This window comes from Phaethon lepturus, unplaced genomic scaffold (genome assembly GCF_000687285.1).
Source record: "Phaethon lepturus isolate BGI_N335 unplaced genomic scaffold, ASM68728v1 scaffold28610, whole genome shotgun sequence".
Taxonomy (NCBI): domain Eukaryota; kingdom Metazoa; phylum Chordata; class Aves; order Phaethontiformes; family Phaethontidae; genus Phaethon; species Phaethon lepturus.
This window is the reverse complement of record NW_010514475.1, coordinates 9,844-26,878: the sequence shown is the minus strand read 5'-3', so window position 1 is coordinate 26,878 and position 17,035 is coordinate 9,844. Positions and strand designations below refer to the sequence as shown.

At 40.8% G+C, this 17,035-nt stretch overlaps 1 protein-coding gene across 1 annotated transcript in view; it reads right to left on the bottom strand.

Moving 5' to 3' along the window:
• Positions 1 to 3,447: 3,447 nt before the first annotated feature.
• LOC104625469 (E3 ubiquitin-protein ligase RNF170-like) overlaps positions 3,448 to 17,035 on the bottom strand; it is a gene marked incomplete at its 3' end in the record, with an annotated part of 21,461 nt that continues 7,873 nt past the window's right edge. Inside the window, exons 2-5 of the mRNA XM_010293104.1 lie at positions 9,919 to 10,027; positions 5,349 to 5,422; positions 4,762 to 4,869; positions 3,448 to 3,705 (exon numbers count right to left, since the gene is read on the bottom strand). Of these exons, the coding sequence (XP_010291406.1) occupies positions 3,448 to 3,705; positions 4,762 to 4,869; positions 5,349 to 5,422; positions 9,919 to 10,027 (549 nt within the window). The remainder of the gene's footprint in view (positions 3,706 to 4,761; positions 4,870 to 5,348; positions 5,423 to 9,918; positions 10,028 to 17,035) is intronic.

Below are 17,035 nucleotides of genomic sequence, written 5' to 3'. Positions count from 1 at the left end.
GGCGCCGGGGCCGCTGTCCGCGGGGAGGAGAGCGGCGGAGCCCCTGTGCCTGCCGCCGCGGAGAAAGAGCTGTCTGAGAGCCAAAGCTGGCCACAGGGTGGACGAAAGGAACAACTGTAGCTTGACGTCACGAGTTTGGGTGGAAGCCCTACGCAGGCAGCGTACCGGACGCTGACCCTAGCCAAAGCTGCGTGTAGGAAAGAGTCAGAGCTTCTCTGAGGCTAAGTGAAGCAAGGCAACATGTATATGACAGGGGATCGAGCTTTTAATATCTCAGGCATTGTTGAAATTAACTAACTTTCTTATACAGGTTTTACGACAAGAAATACGAAGTATTTTTGAAACTCGTGGAACATCAGAGAGAGTATCGCTCCATCATGAACAGCTTCTAATGCAGAGCCATGTAATCTGCGAACAGCAGGGGTACCCAATTTCCAGATACTTGTGATGAGGGTAATGTCTTCTTACTGTACTGGCCATCTTAAAAATATACTTTTATCATTCAAAGTATACATTTTAATTTTAAGCAGAAATAAAATGCACTCACTTCACTGTGAAGCACTGGGTGTTTTCTGTCAATACTCCCTGCGCCCCAGGGATGAGGTATAATCATTTGCTCCAGTCAGAGACAAGACAACCAGCTGTGGGTACCCCAGTGCCGGTATTTAGACTGCCACAAGCAGGAACAGCAGGGGAACAACGGAACTGACTCGGACGAACTTGAATCGCTGCCCTTTGCGATGTTTTTCACAGGTAACTACACCTGGCGTCACACATGGTCCTTTTAATTTTACTGTCTGCTACAGCTAAGACTCCAACGTGATTTCCATTGGAAAGCTCTGTTTGTTTGCTTGGTTTTTACTCTAATTATAGTACTTCTTTGGTGGCTGATATTTGAGAATCACTTTTGCAGCTGTGCAATCTTTTTCCCTCTGTTTTCTTCTGTTTCCTGCTGTCTCCAGTCTTGCAGTCGTTTTGCTATCAATAATTTGTGACATTTTGTCTTTTGCAAGTAACTCACCCTCGGTGTGCATTAATCACTGTGCAGATGTGAAACGGCCCGCTGTTGACATTAAAAGACCAGGCTGAGCCGACACAGTTACTGAAAATACGTTCGTGATGCAGGTGCATTCCTTCTGTCCTGCCAGCTGCCTCGCAGGGAGTCAGCCCTGAAACAGCCTGGCTCTCCCTGTCCGTTCCCATCAGCCAGCCCCCGCTCAGGGCATGTGCGTCTACACAGCTCGCCGGCTGCAGAGCTGAACTCTGGGTACAGGGAACGCAGAGGGAGACAGAAAGGGTTTTCCTTCCTTAGACTTATTTGTTAAGGCTTAGAAACCTTCCTGGCTGCCTGCTGGCCAAATCCAGTCCACAAAAGGCTTTTATTTGTTCCCAGGTGATTTTGAAGGTTGCCCTGGATAGTCAGTCCTACAAGGTACTGCCAGGCTCACAACGACAGGTTGTGGCATAACTGGGCCGTGGAAGGAGAGAGTTTGGACACTCTGGCTGTGTACAGCAAAAATGTTTCACCTGTGACAGTACAAATTGTTTTGATCCTGTAAGATACAAACACTGCCAGTGCCTTCAGTGAAACTCTCTGAGAAATTCTTTGTTTTTCTCTGCCATTTGTCTGTTACTTTTTAATAAAAGATACTGTTCTGTTTAAAAAGCAAAACTGGGGTCCCCAGCTGAAGGAGAGCATTAAGAAGCAAGGGGTGACAGAATAGAAGAGCATATTCAGATCCACCACAACTCTGTTGTAGGTCACTCGTGAGAACCCTTCTTTTCTTCAAACTGCAAACTGCCGCCCTCCTGGTGGGCCTGTATTAGGCAAGAGGAACAGCCTACAGTCGCACGGAGTCAGCATTTGTGTAGATGGACTCCATCTTTATACACTTAGCTTGATAGAAATTCCATTCTTTAGTATTGGCATAGGCTGTAGTTCCCAGTTAAATGCAAACAGAAGTTACACAATAACAACATTAAGCTTAGAGAACTTGGAAAATAATAGTTTCTGGGGTTTTTTATGTTAGTAGTCAGCACTCAAAAACATCTGGTAATTTTTTTAAAGAAACAATGCACTTCCTGCCTTGTAGTTCATGGAAAAGCAATTGTTGCCATTTCCAAAGTGCCCATTGTTAAGAGAAACAGCTTTACAAGTTCAGGGACGTAATTAAAGACAATGAAAGTTGATGGGAATAAAATGAAGAAACATCATAACAAGAAGAGTGTAACAAGCAAGACAACAACTGCAACAGAATGGTATATCATAGCTTACAATTCAAGGGCACAATAAAATATGTCAGCTGAAAATACGTAGAAGGAAAAAACAGTTGGAGACCAGTGTATTGTGAACAATAAATATTCATAAATTTTAATATCTCTATTTTAATATACAATTCATATGTAAAAATGAAGTCCACTGACTCCAAATATATAGCACATGTACGGATTATACAGGGACAGATGTGTAGGGTTGTCTGGCACTGTACCAGCATTTTTAACTCTTTGCAGCTCAGCATAAACAGCCATGCACACCCCACCCCAACTTCGGCAAACTTTCCATAAACTTCCTGCTACTTATGTCATCATCATCAAACTGGCCTTGATCTCTCTGGCTGAACTGGTACCAAGACTTACAAGGAAGCCACAAGGAGTGCATGAAGTCTAGAAAGGAAACAAACAGTCATGCTGACTTTGTTAAAGCTTAGATGCACAGAGTTCAAGGAGGCTATGCACCTTGCACAGGCTTATCCGAAACAGTTTTGTTCAAATCCCCATGCTTTTCTCCCCCTACGTCTACCTTATAGTTGTGGTTTTGTTCCAAGCCAGTGTTACTACCAGTTTCATATTACCCGTTTTAAAGTCAGGAGTGTACGCATTGCAGAGCTGTAAAAAAATCTGTATTTCAGTGGATGTGTAATCAGCTGTGATTACACAAAGCACTGATACATGATTTTGTAGTGATACTATCTAACATTCCCAGTGTTATACAAGGCTTAGCAAATTGTGCAGTTTGATAAGTTCTCAAATTAAAATTTTATTCAAATTGAGCCAAGATGTAAAATGTTAAAGCTCAAGAGTTCTAAAACTCTTCAACTGCAAGTTAATTGGCATTGTAATTTTAACCTCTGTTCACAGCTTTAGGCATTTTCATTTCAGGCACTTTCTATGAAGATAAGTTACAGAAAAATGCAGCATGAAAGAGTCTAGCGAGTATACAGTGTAACTAGTCTTCTAAGCGCTTGCACATCCTATCACTTGGCCATGCCAAGTGTTGCCGAGTCCTGCTTCAGCCTGTGTCAGCAGCAGAATGGCAAATCCATCATACGCTGCCCCAAATCAAAGAGAAGCCTGTCATTGCTTGGTAGGTTTGACCAAGGAATCCAAGTTTTGAGTCAGTCAGGACTCTGGCAGCATGCTCTGGGCTGCAGACCTCGCCACATTTACCCCACTAGATGCAACCTGCTGACAAATGTTTATCACACAAATTAAAAGAAGGGAAACAACCACCATGTCATCAGCTGTTCCAAGCATCCTGCAGAGAGGCCCAGGCTTCATGTCAAATGGGGAAGACAAGCACATGATAGTTCCAAAGGAACACACAGCAACTCTTAGGAGAAAAATCCATACAAGACTACCCCAGGTGAAGATTCCTCGCAAGGCAAGAGCCAGGAATAACGGCATGTCATAAAGGTAATCTGCAAACTAAATATTCAGATGAGTTACGTTATTTTGCATTCTGACGCATGCAGTTCTTTCAGTTCAGTGTGTCTCTTAAGCACTTTTAGAGTCAAGTCTCTTGAATGCAGAAACTTTCTGTGCTGTCCGAATCCACCTATGCTGTTCAATTATTTTGCAGTACCTAGAGGCACACTTCCAAAAGGAATCTCTGGTGCCCCAGCACTTTGAAAAGAAAGTATTATGCTTGACATTGAATCCTTTTGGAAACTGAGCCTGAATGACTGCTCTGAGTATTTGCCTGTCCTCAAAATCTGGCACCAAGTGTAGGCTATGAATGCTTGAAAATGAGGCCTCAAGTCTCGCCTTAGTGTGGACAGGAACCATAGGGCTGAGTGGTTATTCCTCTTCATTAATGCTAGTTTGTTGGGTTGAAAAACAATCTTCCCCTCCACAGTGATTAGTTTAGTTTGTAGATTGAAACAGACTCCACAGTCCTTTCAGGCCCCTACCAGGATGTGACAGGAGAGGAAGATTTGCTTTGGTGATATTCCTCACCCTGTCAAGAATGGGCCTCACTTGTGCCTTCAGCCCTCATCTTTCACGTCATTTCCACTGCCTGCCGTATCTCTGTATCAGCTGGGATTCCAGCTTTAAGAAAGTGCGGAACCAGCGTGGACTGTTTGAATTTGGGAATACCTGGGCGGGGGGGAAGCTGCTTTCTAAGCTGGAATCTGATTTGAAATTTTAGAGGCAAGTTCAAATCCTGCAGTTCAAATCTGAGTTCATATTTGAAAGTTCCAGCCTGACCATCTCTAGTTCTGCTTTGTTTCTTGCATTTCATCCCACAGTGCGTTCTCCTCCCTGCAGGACGACTCTGAGCTAGGAGCTCTGAGAAGCACCTTTACTAGAAGATGCCGGACCCAGCAGTGGATGGCAGCACTTCCACTATGATATCACCAATAAGTGCATGGAAGGGTAATTCACATAGGGACACAAACTAGTTCTCGTTGCTGGGTCTCTTTCAACCCTCTGTGTGTTATGCACTACTAACTAGGTAAATGTAGATTTATAAATGCTTACAGGCCGAGGTTGCCCTGAGAAACGCTTGTTGTAATCTCTGATGTCGTGTACAGTTTGTTTACTTGGCTTATCTTGTTGCTTTTCACAAGAGATATCCAGAAGAACCACCTTCATAAGAAAAGGAGATCGGCATTAGCACGGTGTATTTTAATCTCCAGTACAAAGGGTAGCGTTCTGTAGGACATGTCTCTCCATAGTCTCTCTCACAACTGGAACTTTGTCCAGCTCCAGCAGTTCCACAATAGCAAGAACATTTTCCTTTTATAACCCGCATCCAACCTTCCAGTACAACAGGCAGCCTCTGGCAGGGGTTAGACGAGATTAGGAACTTCCATATTGCTTTTTATGGGATGTTATCCCAGAGATTCAATAAACTATACAGCAGTAAAATGCTGGAGGCCTGTTTAATATTTCACAGAGTTGCCTGATAGGACGTGTCAAATGATAAATGCAAATAGCTGCAGGGTCATTCAAGTCTAAGTGGGTTTTGAAATGCTACGGAAAATTAGACGATAAATAAAGTTGATCTTAAGAGCTCAAGCTTGTCATTTTGTACATATCACAATACAGATGGAGGCAAGTCTTACCTTTTGTCTGCAGAGGGGGCAGGTTATCGCTGCTAACCAGGGACTATGTTTCCAGTATGTGACCAGACAGGAACCTACCAGCAAAAAAAAAAAAAAGAGAAATGAAGACACATCAAATATATTTGAGGATATTTAATGTTTATAAGGAAGTTATCAGAATTAATAAACCCTCCTTCTACAAGTGACTGTGAAAATTAATGTAATTCTTTGCTTTCATTTTAATACATGGTTTTACTCTGCAAAATGACTGTGTAAAAATGGAGCCTGAGCTCTTCTGCACTGGTATATAGAAACACACAGACCTCTTAAGGGAGCCTTTGATTCAGTTTTGTTTCCTTCAGATACCATCTTATTCTTGAAGCTCCCCGGACTGTGGCTGAAGCACTCGGGAATACAGGTACCCTTCAGAGTGCAGCGCTGGCTGCTGTGGACACAAGCAGGCACCTGTTTGCGTAGAGGTGGAGCTCGTCCAGAGTCGGTACAGCTTTTAAGGGTTATGAGGGCCAGTTATCCCAAATAAAGCAACATGCACAGCCAAGGGACAGCCTGGTGATGCAGGCTCCTGGTGGCACAACACTGATCTTGGTGATAAAGTATCAGACATTGGGCTATTTTGTCTATTAGCTTCTTTTTCTTTCTCTTGCTGTATTTCAAGTCTGTTACCCTTCTGGAACTGCATAGCTCTGGATGAGCAAGTTGCTGCATTCTTTCTGATTCTTCTTACCCGGACAACTGCTAAGTGATTTCCAAATACAATGTCATCTCTTCTTACAGTAAGGTCTCAGGTGTGAAAGAGGGCAGAGTCTGAGGATAGTAAGAGCAGACTGCACGTATAACTGACGGCAGTGGTTGACATACATGAATGTCAGTGCCGGCGCTAACAGCAAAACCAGCAAAGCATAAATAGCATCTAATCAGAAGCAGCACAGCTTGACTTTCAGCTCCTGGGCGCAGCGTGTGGTGTGACAGGTCAGGAAAAAAATCTCTCAACATTTAAACTGATCAAGTTTGACAAGGACCCCAGTGAAAACAGAAGCAGAACGCCGCGCTGCCATTTTGATGGAATTGTTTTATTGAATTGAACAATGCTCTTTGTTCTTAAAAAAAAAACAGCCAGTAGTTTCTTGTAAGCAGTATTATAATGAGGAGTCTTCAGGAGCCCTCAGTGCACCCAGACTTACTTTGTCTGTTGTCACTGGTAAATGGAATATTGGGGAAACTGTGTTTGAAATCAAGTATAAAAAAGTTCATGATACTGTTATGACCTATATACTAAGGATGTTAAATTTGGCCCAAAGATGTTTTTTATGAACCTTGCTCTGACTTGTGCTTTTTACTTTTGTTTTCATTTGAGTGCGGGTTTTTCTTTATGACTCTCCTGTTTTGTTTGCATATACAGACCAGTTGGCTGGGCACATGGCTGCGTTGATCTCTAAATCCCTGTGCTGTATGTATAAACTCTGGCAGCCAGCTTCCAGCCTTCGCTTGAACTTTTGCATTTGACAAACATCATGCCTGACTTCAGGAACCACTACGTCCCTCTGGGTCCAGATCCTATAGCGTGATCTGCACGGCTGTATTGCCGTGCCAGTGCTCGGTCCCCGTGAGGCCAATGGGGCACTGAGGGATCCCATAGCTCTTCAAGGGCTTTCAAAAAAGAACCCTGTGGAAATTAAAATGTGCTGCATGCAGAATCCTTTGCTTAGTAAGACAGGAAAGGAAGGACTCCTCTGAAGTTGACCTATTTGTGCTTTGGTGCATTTTTCATAAAATAGACAAAATCCTGTTTTAATCTAGCCTGCTACACAACCTTCTGAGGGAGTCCGTAGGTTTCTCTAAAATACCTCTGTGGCTATTGTTAATTAGAAAAAAATAATATTGCTCAAGGATCGCTTTTCAGTTGAACTTCCTGAACATATGGCTCAAACTGAAGCTGAAAAGGAAAACTTCAGGACAAACTGTATGAATTACTACTAATAATAAAATCAGACATTTTTTATAAGTCCACATTAATCTTCTTTAAAAGCTCTGAGTTGACCACATTTTTAAAATAAAACTTTTACCAGAGCGAATTTATTAAGAGAGCTCAGCATTGCCTTAGCTCTGTTCCACAGGGCATCAAGAGAAGTTTTATTACTGATTTCAGTCACAACAGACTTAGATCTCTGCAGAATGGTTTTGATAAGCCCAGTGTAAAGTTTTATTGGTTTAAGACACGAAAAACAGACATGTTACAGAGGCCGCTTCTACTATATAAACATAGTCATAACATATATAATGCATTGCACTGGAATCAATGCTTCAGAGTGTAAATGACGATGTACTTGAGGAAAGTAAAGCCTAGTTAAATATACACAGCCAATGATAGCAACATGTACCAAGCTTGTATATGGTACTTCTCCTCTGCAGATCTCAAAATAAAATAAAAATAAAGTCCATATCATTATGTCATATTCACAGATGGAACAGAGAAAATTAACCAGGCTGGAGAAGGAGGAAAGTTGATGATCTTTGTTATGTCTGTCTTTTTACTTGAAATGGTAACTTCTGTGACATTATTTGAAACACATTTTGAGGCCATATGCTTACTGTTTGTCCTGGAGTGACTTATATTCAAAGCATCTTTTTCCTGTATGTTATAAAACAATATTATGAAAACATAAAACAACCTAGAGTATTAAGTGGTGTTACTCATTGAGGTAGATGAGCCTTACAAAGTGTCCCTGGCTGTTCATGATCCACTGATTTGTTGTGGTTTCAGAGGGTGGAGATAGTGGCAGCGGTGACGAGGAATTGTGCTGTGTGAGCACCATTTCAATCTAGAGAAAAATGACACTTCCTAAAGATAAAAATGTGCTTTTAGTGCACCAGCATTAACACTACAGTCCCCTGTTCTCATTTAGGCTTACGTCTTTCTATAACACTCTTACATGGCTAAAAAACTGTAAATGGCTTGTAAATGTAACTTGCACTTGCTTTAATGTCTCCGTAACATGCCAGAGCAGTAGAAAGGAGCTTTATGGTTCTGACCAGTGTCTTTTGACGTATCTTGCTGTTGCAGTATCAGATAGCACTGCCTCCAGCTGCCTGCCCGCCCCTCTGCCAGGGACTGCTGACCTCCAGCAGCTCAGCGGCCCTGAAGTACCTTCACGGGCAGTTTCAGCCTCACCAGATCATGAACTCCAGTTCTCTTCTGCCAGCCCTGCTGTGGGGATGACAGCAAGGGACCTGATATGCCCCTGGGGCAGTGAGGTTGTAAACTTCACCTGTAAATGCACTGGACGATGATGTATGTCAGAGGCCTAAGAAAAACAATGTTCAGTCCAAGTGTGCTGGTGGCCTTATCCTGCTACGTGTCAAAGCAGGTGCAAAGCTCACACTGGCTCTAGTGGTATAGAATGTGGGCCTTAAAAATCCTGAAATCTTCTTTATAAAGGCAGTTTTGAACATAACTTCCTCCCCTATTCTGTGCTTCATCCTTGTATTCCCTTTGAAAAATTACTTAAATTTTGTAATTCTAACCATATGGCTTGGCAGCCTCAAAGGAGGCATTTAGGATGCACATTTATCTAGAGAATTACAGTTTTACTTAGATTATCCAGTGACTATAAGTGCATGGGGTGAGGACAGGAGACGACCAACAGAAGGACCCTCTAAATCTCGATCTGTCCCTTTCCTGTTAAGACAGATCCTGGACTGGAATAAACAGTTACTCAGCATCCATCGTGATGAGATGTCTTTGAAACATTTTTCCCCTGTATGACCACACAGATTTACTTAAAAAATGATAAAGAGATTAAAAGAAGGTTTATACATGACTAGAAACTCAATTTTTGCATTGTTTAATATGTAAGTTCCCCTTTTTTTTTGTTTGTTTAGAAAGCTTTTACAGGACTACAAACCAGTGTAATTATGCCTTCCTGCTCTAGATCACTTTTGCTTTATTTTAGGCAGATGTTTCACACAGGAAGCAAGTCTGTGGAACAGAATCAGACCTAAGCCTACTGTGTCCCAATTTTCATTAATATAAATACAATCAGATCTAATTTTATGGGATAGCTGGATTTTTATGTTGTTGATTAAAAAGACAAGCTGTCTTTCCAGAAGTGAGTTCATGCTTGAAGATAAGAATTCACGTTTGTTACATCTTGAGCTTTCACAGTTACAAACTGTATGATTATGAGACTGTTGATTTTTATAACAGGGTTTTTTTGCATAGTTGAATACAAATTGTGTGATTTCCTGGTGCATTTTACCCATTCCATGAGTTTGTGTTGTAATTTAGCAGTATCCTGTGAAATGATCTGTTACTTCTTGTGGCCTTAAGACTTCCTGGGCATTTTAAAAGTTGCACCTTGTAGATGTGAATGCAATGAGCAAATAAAAATACTGCTACTGATTTGTTGGGGGGATATAAAGATGGGACTTCTGCTTCTAGTGAGAGCACTTACATTAATTCATGGTACAAGGGCTTGGTTCTGGTTCTTATATAGGACTTGAGATTTCTGTAAGAAGCGTGATTCATTTAGTAGCCTGTATAAGCGCTGCACTGTCAATCCAGAAAACTTACCACAGAATAAATGTCCACAGTTGGTTTCTACTGGGAGAGTGGCTGTCTGGAGGCAGATGGGGCAGCTGAAGTCACTGTGATTACTAGGTTGCCAAATTTGGAATGATTCCTGGAAGAGAAGTAGTACAGAGTCTTCATAAATTAGTATTTTGATTGACATATTCAATTAATTAATAATAATTTACTATGATTAGCAGAGGGTCACAGAAACTAAGTATAGATGTCATGTATAACTAATCGTTACCTCAGCAGATAATGAAAATTAGGCACAAAGAAATGAAGTGCTCTGTGTAATCCTACAGAAAGGACCAGTGTCAGAGCTAGGATCATGATGCCACATTTCTGCTTCCAGCGAAACATCCACACACCACTGGATAATATTTACATTTTGAAAGCCAGCTGAGTTTGCACCACTGGCTTGTCTAGCTCTCGTTATTAGTCAGACAGCACCCGAAGTCTGCCCCAGTAGCTTTTGGATCTTTTTCCTCCTCCTTTATAGTTGTGTCTATCACTTAAATGTACTGAAATAACGACTGGTGCGTTCTCTGCCTTCCTTGGGTGGCAGACTGGTATCCTTAGTGCCTGCCATAGGCTATGTAACAAAAAAACACCTTTATTTAAGTGAAAAGATTGCTTCCAAACAGTCCTTCCCTTTGTTTAGCAAAGTCTATAATTAAGAATAATATTGAGCTTTGTTTTCAGAGCAGGAAGACAAGAATTCTGTAAGCCTCTGAAATGCTAAAGAGGCATTTCAAAATCCTATTTCTGGAGGGGAGAGGCTGGAAGATGTATGTTGGTCTTCCAATCTGTGCTGCTAAATCATTGCTTGTAAGCAGTAAAATTCTGCCAAACAAAAAAGTTTGGCAATATATTCACCTTTGCCAGGATTGTTTAATATGGCGAGATGTAAAATAGTCGTTCTTACTTGATTCCTTACCACATTGCAAGTTTTTGCTACTTTTGTTATGATGCATTAGCTAGTCTGTAATGGATGATGGACCTGCCTACTTCATCTTAGCACACCATGGAGAGGCTTCCATTGGACCACATGTTCAATTGCCATAACCTCAACAAGATCAGTCTTTGAAGAAAATGTAATAATAATGTGGTTGATATTCTTTTTTCTTGAGATAAAGTTATTTCAACATTTCTACCAATCCCTGAGGGGCACTTCTGAAAGGGGGAGAGAGCTTCCAAGGAAGTTCTTTCACTTTAAGGCAGAGTCTTGGAGGTTACTTGACTGCCCTCCGCTGCCTATGCGAGGTTCAACAGATGGCATCAATTACAGTTCTATTTTGTATTTTGATCACGAAGTGATGAACTTCACTTGTTTCTTTATGACCACAGAGGTCCAGCATTATATGGAATGGGTATTAATTTTCCATTATGGAAGTAAGGCATTCCGATGAGATGATGGCATACTTTGAGATTACAGTATCGCCGTTTGCTTGCTGTCCCTTGTTGCTCAATTGAGATAGCTTATTTGTTCTTCAAATACCTGACTGGCACCTGTCTACACGACAGATCAATGAATACACTTCCAAGTATTTGACCTATTTATAGAAGCTTTTATAAAGAGAACATGGAATAGATTCTATGTTTTGCATGTCAAATACTGGAAGATACAGAGTGACTGTGAAGATTCAAGCTCATTTGACAACAAAGATTTTTTTAAAGTAATTAGTTTTTCTAATGTAGTAATTCCAAGAAAGAAGAGAGAGGCCGTCATGTAGATCTACCAAATGAGTGTTCAGAAAACCGGGTCTTTTGCCAGAGCCATGTCTAAAATTACAATTGGTGATTTTAAATCAGGACCTTTAATACCAGTCTTCCCTTCCTATAAGGAGGATCCGTAAATAAGAAGAACCGGAGGTTTTAAAACAACGTGCTGTACCTACTGGAAAAAGTCTCCTTCACTGTTTGTGAAGTTATAAAGGTTTTTTGTTTCTGATTCTCAACAGAAAAATTTCAGATGCTGAAGGCATTTACATTGTTTTCAGATTCTCCTCTCTATGCACTGATAAAATTATCTCCTGCTGAGATAACAACCACACAATAGCCCAACAAAGCTGGGATGACTGGGTATGAATAACTAAAACACAACAATCATCAGATTCAAGTCCGGTACACTGACAGGTGAACTCCAGGCAAGCAGGTTTTAACACAGTGCTACCTAGAATTCATATGGCACAGCACATTCCTATACTTGGAGTTCCCATGCAATACTGGTGGGGTATTTGCAGATTCAGAAGAGCATTATTTCTGCTGATACAAGCTGGAATTGGTTTTGTCAGCTGAGGAACTGCCCCAGAGCAGTTGTGCTTATAATCATTGCATACATGACATAAGCTGATTAGGTATCTATCTACTCTATTTTTGCAAAGTAGTAACACACACATTTCTTTAGCTTTGTCTCATACAACAAAGGGAACCAAATGTGTTTCTGGTTATGCAATAGATACCGAGTCAAGGGAAACCCAGCATTCCCAGACCATAACCGATGGAAATTTTGAAAAGCTCTCTTGCCCTTTGCAACCTCAACAAGTTGAAACCGCTCATGTATTTTGTATTAGAATGTGTTGTACAATAATTAACTTACTATATGACTCCTAGGGGACAAATGATTATAGTTTTTTTCCAGGTGACTCATCTTACTGCTGACTTACATGAGCAAGTCTGCAGAAACAGAGGTTGTGCTGTTCAGAAAATAGGAAAATTGAATGTTGCTGTGTTGCCATACAATACCAGTTCTGGCTGCTGAGGTAAGCTACCACGTGGAGGGGCTGACCTTGAAAATGCTCAAGCTCTGTTCTCGGAGCATTTCAGTTAGAGGTAGGACTATGAATTAGAGCAAAGAACCAGGCAATGATCCTGTACTAAGGACACCAGTTGAAGAATATGTGCATGGCTGCGATGAAGAAAAATCATTCAAACCCAGGACCGTGAAACAGCATTTTTTAATTTTCTTGTCATCTCGCTCTTACTGAATGAAGCAAGGTGGGAAACTCAACCAGCTCTTGCAGTATGACTAACAGGTGGCAGATTCAGAGGGAAAAAAAATACGCAGTTCTTTACATAAACAGTTAAGTAGTGGGTGCTCTTATGGATGCTAGAAATTTCTGAGGTCAGCAGGTACTGGGCATCAAGTACTATTAAATGCAAAGGTAGTACCTCTGACTGAGGAAGTTCCTGAGCCATAAATTGCTAGAGAAGAGTATTCTGGGGAAGCATCATTAATGTTTCTTTATTCTTCCGTAGACATCCATTGCTGCAGAGAGGGCAAGATGGCCATGGTTTGACCTGGTATAGTCATTCTTACATTAATGGAGCATTTGGGGGAAAAAGAGACTTGGGGCCACCTTCAGCAAAGATATCAGTGGCTTAATCTTGCTCTGAGTAAACAGGCTAGGAAAAACATGCCAAATCTTTCATTCATTTTTAATAGATTATGTGCACCTAAAATTTTTTGATTTCTTGAGTCCAGGCACTCAAAATGGTGTTTGAGTTGGCTTGATCCTGGTTATAAGGGGACTGCCCAGCTGGATCTGATAGGAGATGACAGATGATACCTGACATAGCTATAAGTCTGCCAGAATTAATTTACTCCTTACAGGATCTTGTGCCAGCCATTAAACATTTGAACTAGCAGATTGAATTAGAGATTGAAGTAGCTATTATGGCAGTTAGTATTTTCGGTCATGAGACTTTGAGTTTCTGATGGTATTAAACAGTCTTAACTTTAGTGTGACTTTGCCTAAAATGACAGATTTTTAGGGAGCTTCCCCTCATACAGTAGTTCTACATGTAATTACAAACAGCAGAATTAAAATTGTCACACTTGTTAACATTTTAGGCTGGAAACTCTGAGAGCGCCTATAAAAGCTACTATTTCGTAGCCTATATTTGGATCTTGGTGCACATCTCACCTGTGAAAATCCCATGGATAATGCCATACTGATACTATAAAGCAGTTGTCCATGTAGCATACTGAAATCAGGCTCCTCTGCTGGAAACATCTCTGCCATGGGAGAAGTGGGGCAAACTTGCACCATTTGTCACCAGAAGCATCATGTTCTAGTAACTTGATTAGCTGCAGTCAAATTAGGGAGTGCCACAAAGTTATCACAGAAAATCAAGTTTGGAAGTTCCTTCAGGATTCCTAGTGCTCACACTGGTGGGGTTTGAAATGAGTCTGTTCCCAAGTCTGAGAGACAGAAGCTGAAGAATTCCTCACACTTTACAACCACAGAACTCCCATTATGTTGTATGAAGGAAGATACCAGAGTCAAGATTTTCTGTACAATTTTCGTAATACTATTTTGGACATCTAATGTTACTTTTTGTCTAAGATTCATCTTTAAAAACCCTGAAATATTGGTGTTTCTAAACCATATGTTCCTGGGAATCATGCTACAGCCAGAATGGGACAGTAAAATGATTAGTCCAATAGGGGTCAATTTACTTCATGAGAAAATTAAAAGAAAACCCAACCAAAACCAAATCCCAAAGTTCAGAAGCAAATTATTCTGAAAAACAGACTTAGAATCCAAAGATGCAGAGAAAGCCTTAAACTCTGCCACCTCAAATTTTAAGTGCCACAATACTTAATGTTTGGGTATCCATCTCCTCCACCATGAATTCCCTGGCTCAGAGTTAGGCTCCCGAGCACTTTATAGGGCACAGAGAGAGAGCGAGACACATAAGGATTATACCCGCATCACCCAGGCCAAGTACTGGAGATGCCTACCACTAGCCAACAGTAATACTAAACACACAGGTTATGTCTCGGCTCTCACCATTTGCAAGGAAGACTCCGTTGCCTTGTAAAGCTGCAGGACCCAGCACTATCTCAAGCACACCAGAGCATTCTTTGAAAGAACTAGGCAGGGCTCAGCATTTTCAAGGGGCAGCACTGGTCACCTTTTAAATAATTGTCAGTGGTAAAAGCTTTCACCTGCATAGGGCGTGCTGGCATAGTGCTTTCACTAACCAAAGAGATCCAGCCCCAGTGTCCAGTGGGAAAACCCTGATGGCCACACCAATCGGAACACCGTCAGCAGCTGTCACCATAGCCCATACCTAAATTGGCCAACGGACATAAAGTGACTCCCTGTGTGAAAAGTACTGAGGGAAAATGAACCCTCCACTTTCACGAACTAGCAAGGAGATGGAAAGTGGAATGTACTGTGACACACGTGCTCATATATGACAGAAATAGCTTTTGAAGACTTACATTAAGACTATAAGGCTTGCAGTGGGTGACAATGTACAGTGCTTTGTGTCAAACTTTAAATTTGCTGGTTGGCAAAGACATGTTGACATGTTTATTTTTAAGTACAGTTTTAAGTTTTTCTAAAATCAGGTCCTTACGTTTATATTCCGTTCACAGTGAGCACGACAAGTGTTACTTGCTTTTGGGGCCAGATTTGCAGAAGAATTACCACACAGGTACATCATCAGGGACCAGGCTTTAAAACTGTTCAAGCCCAGAAGTTCCCTATGTGACCATCAGATTTTTGAGAAAAAGGAGAGGTCTTTTCAAACCTGGACACATCTTTTGGCTTAAAATGAAAGCTGAGTATTTCAGAAAGTAATTCTAGTAGAACTCTGCAAAATCAAGCCTATTGTACTAAAACACAGCCCCTAGATTTGATGATACATTTTTAATACTTGAATGCAAAAGAAAGGCGTGAAGTAGCGATCACATTGTTGATTATGAAGCCAGAAGGTCTTGAGTATAAACCTTTATCTCTGTGACACAGCTCAGCTCACAACATCTTTCAGTTTTACCACAAGGAAATTCAGTTTTTAATGAACATCAGCATGTTCGAAGAGAAGGATTTAAAGTTTTAAAAGCACTTAAGCAGATTCAAGTGCAAACAAACGTTTATTCATTTTTCCATGAGCATGTGCCATTATTTAGAAGTAAAACAGACATTGCTTTGAGGTTTAAACTTGCTAGGAAGGCGTGACACTGTGTGACCTCATCAGATTCCTTTGAGACGCAAGCAGCTGCCCCATCTCTCAGCTACAAGGTCAATTAAGGTGATCAGGGAGGATACACTGGACAGCTCATTATTTGACAACACATATTTCACCTAATCACAAGCAAATTAAAAATATGACACATTTTAAAGGAAAGAATCATTTCATGCAAATTCTCCAAAACTACTCTAATTATTACAAGTATAAATAAATACTCCAATTATTTATTAATCATCATTCTAAGGAACACTTCCTACCGTGGTTCAGAAGACCTACATAAGGTTGGGCTTACCATTCCTCTTTCCAGAAATGTTTGAGAGGAGCTGAGTAAGTGACACCTGCTGACAGTGTTGGGGTGGAATCATTCATTAAGGCCAGCTATGCATCTTTGTCAATTATTAACTTAGCTGCCTAATGGCAAGGGTCTGCAGGTTTTCTAAATTAAGCTTATGAAAGAAACATGGTGGTTTGTTTTTTTTTTCTTCTGTCAAATAAAGCAAATCTGCTAAAAAAGCAGAGGTCTCATAGGAACAGCCTCCCTTTCTAAAACATCTAAATAAATCTTCTCCCCTCAAAATATGTTTAACATAATTGAAAAAATACCTGAACCTAATAAAAAATTTGCATTACTATTTTTAAATATTAACTTGATCAAGGGCACACTAGAGATATTTTGATCATCTGCTAGAGTAGCAGCTTATCAGTACTGTTGTGAAACAGGCTTAAAACTTGCCAGATATTTGTGGTACTTTGGAATTGCGTAACTGCACAATTAGATTGTGCAACAAAATATTGTCCAATTATCAAGTGTAGAATTTAAGCAGAAAGCCTAACATGCTAAAATAATTTGTTTGTGGACACATATATTTCATAGGGTATTTATTCTTTCTCGTGCTCTATGGTCCTTAAGAAAGGCTTGATTTTTGTAAAGATGTTCTCTAATTTACTGCAGCAAAATTAGTAAGAAGACCTGTTAAGGGCCTGGTTTTGTGCAGTGTTAACCACCTTGATCCTGATTCAACAGGGCATTGAAGCACATGCCTAATTTTCAGCCCTCAGGTAACACGTAACCTCTTACAGAGGGGTGGAGTGGGAGTCGGTGATACTGGAACAGAAATACACTTAGAACCAA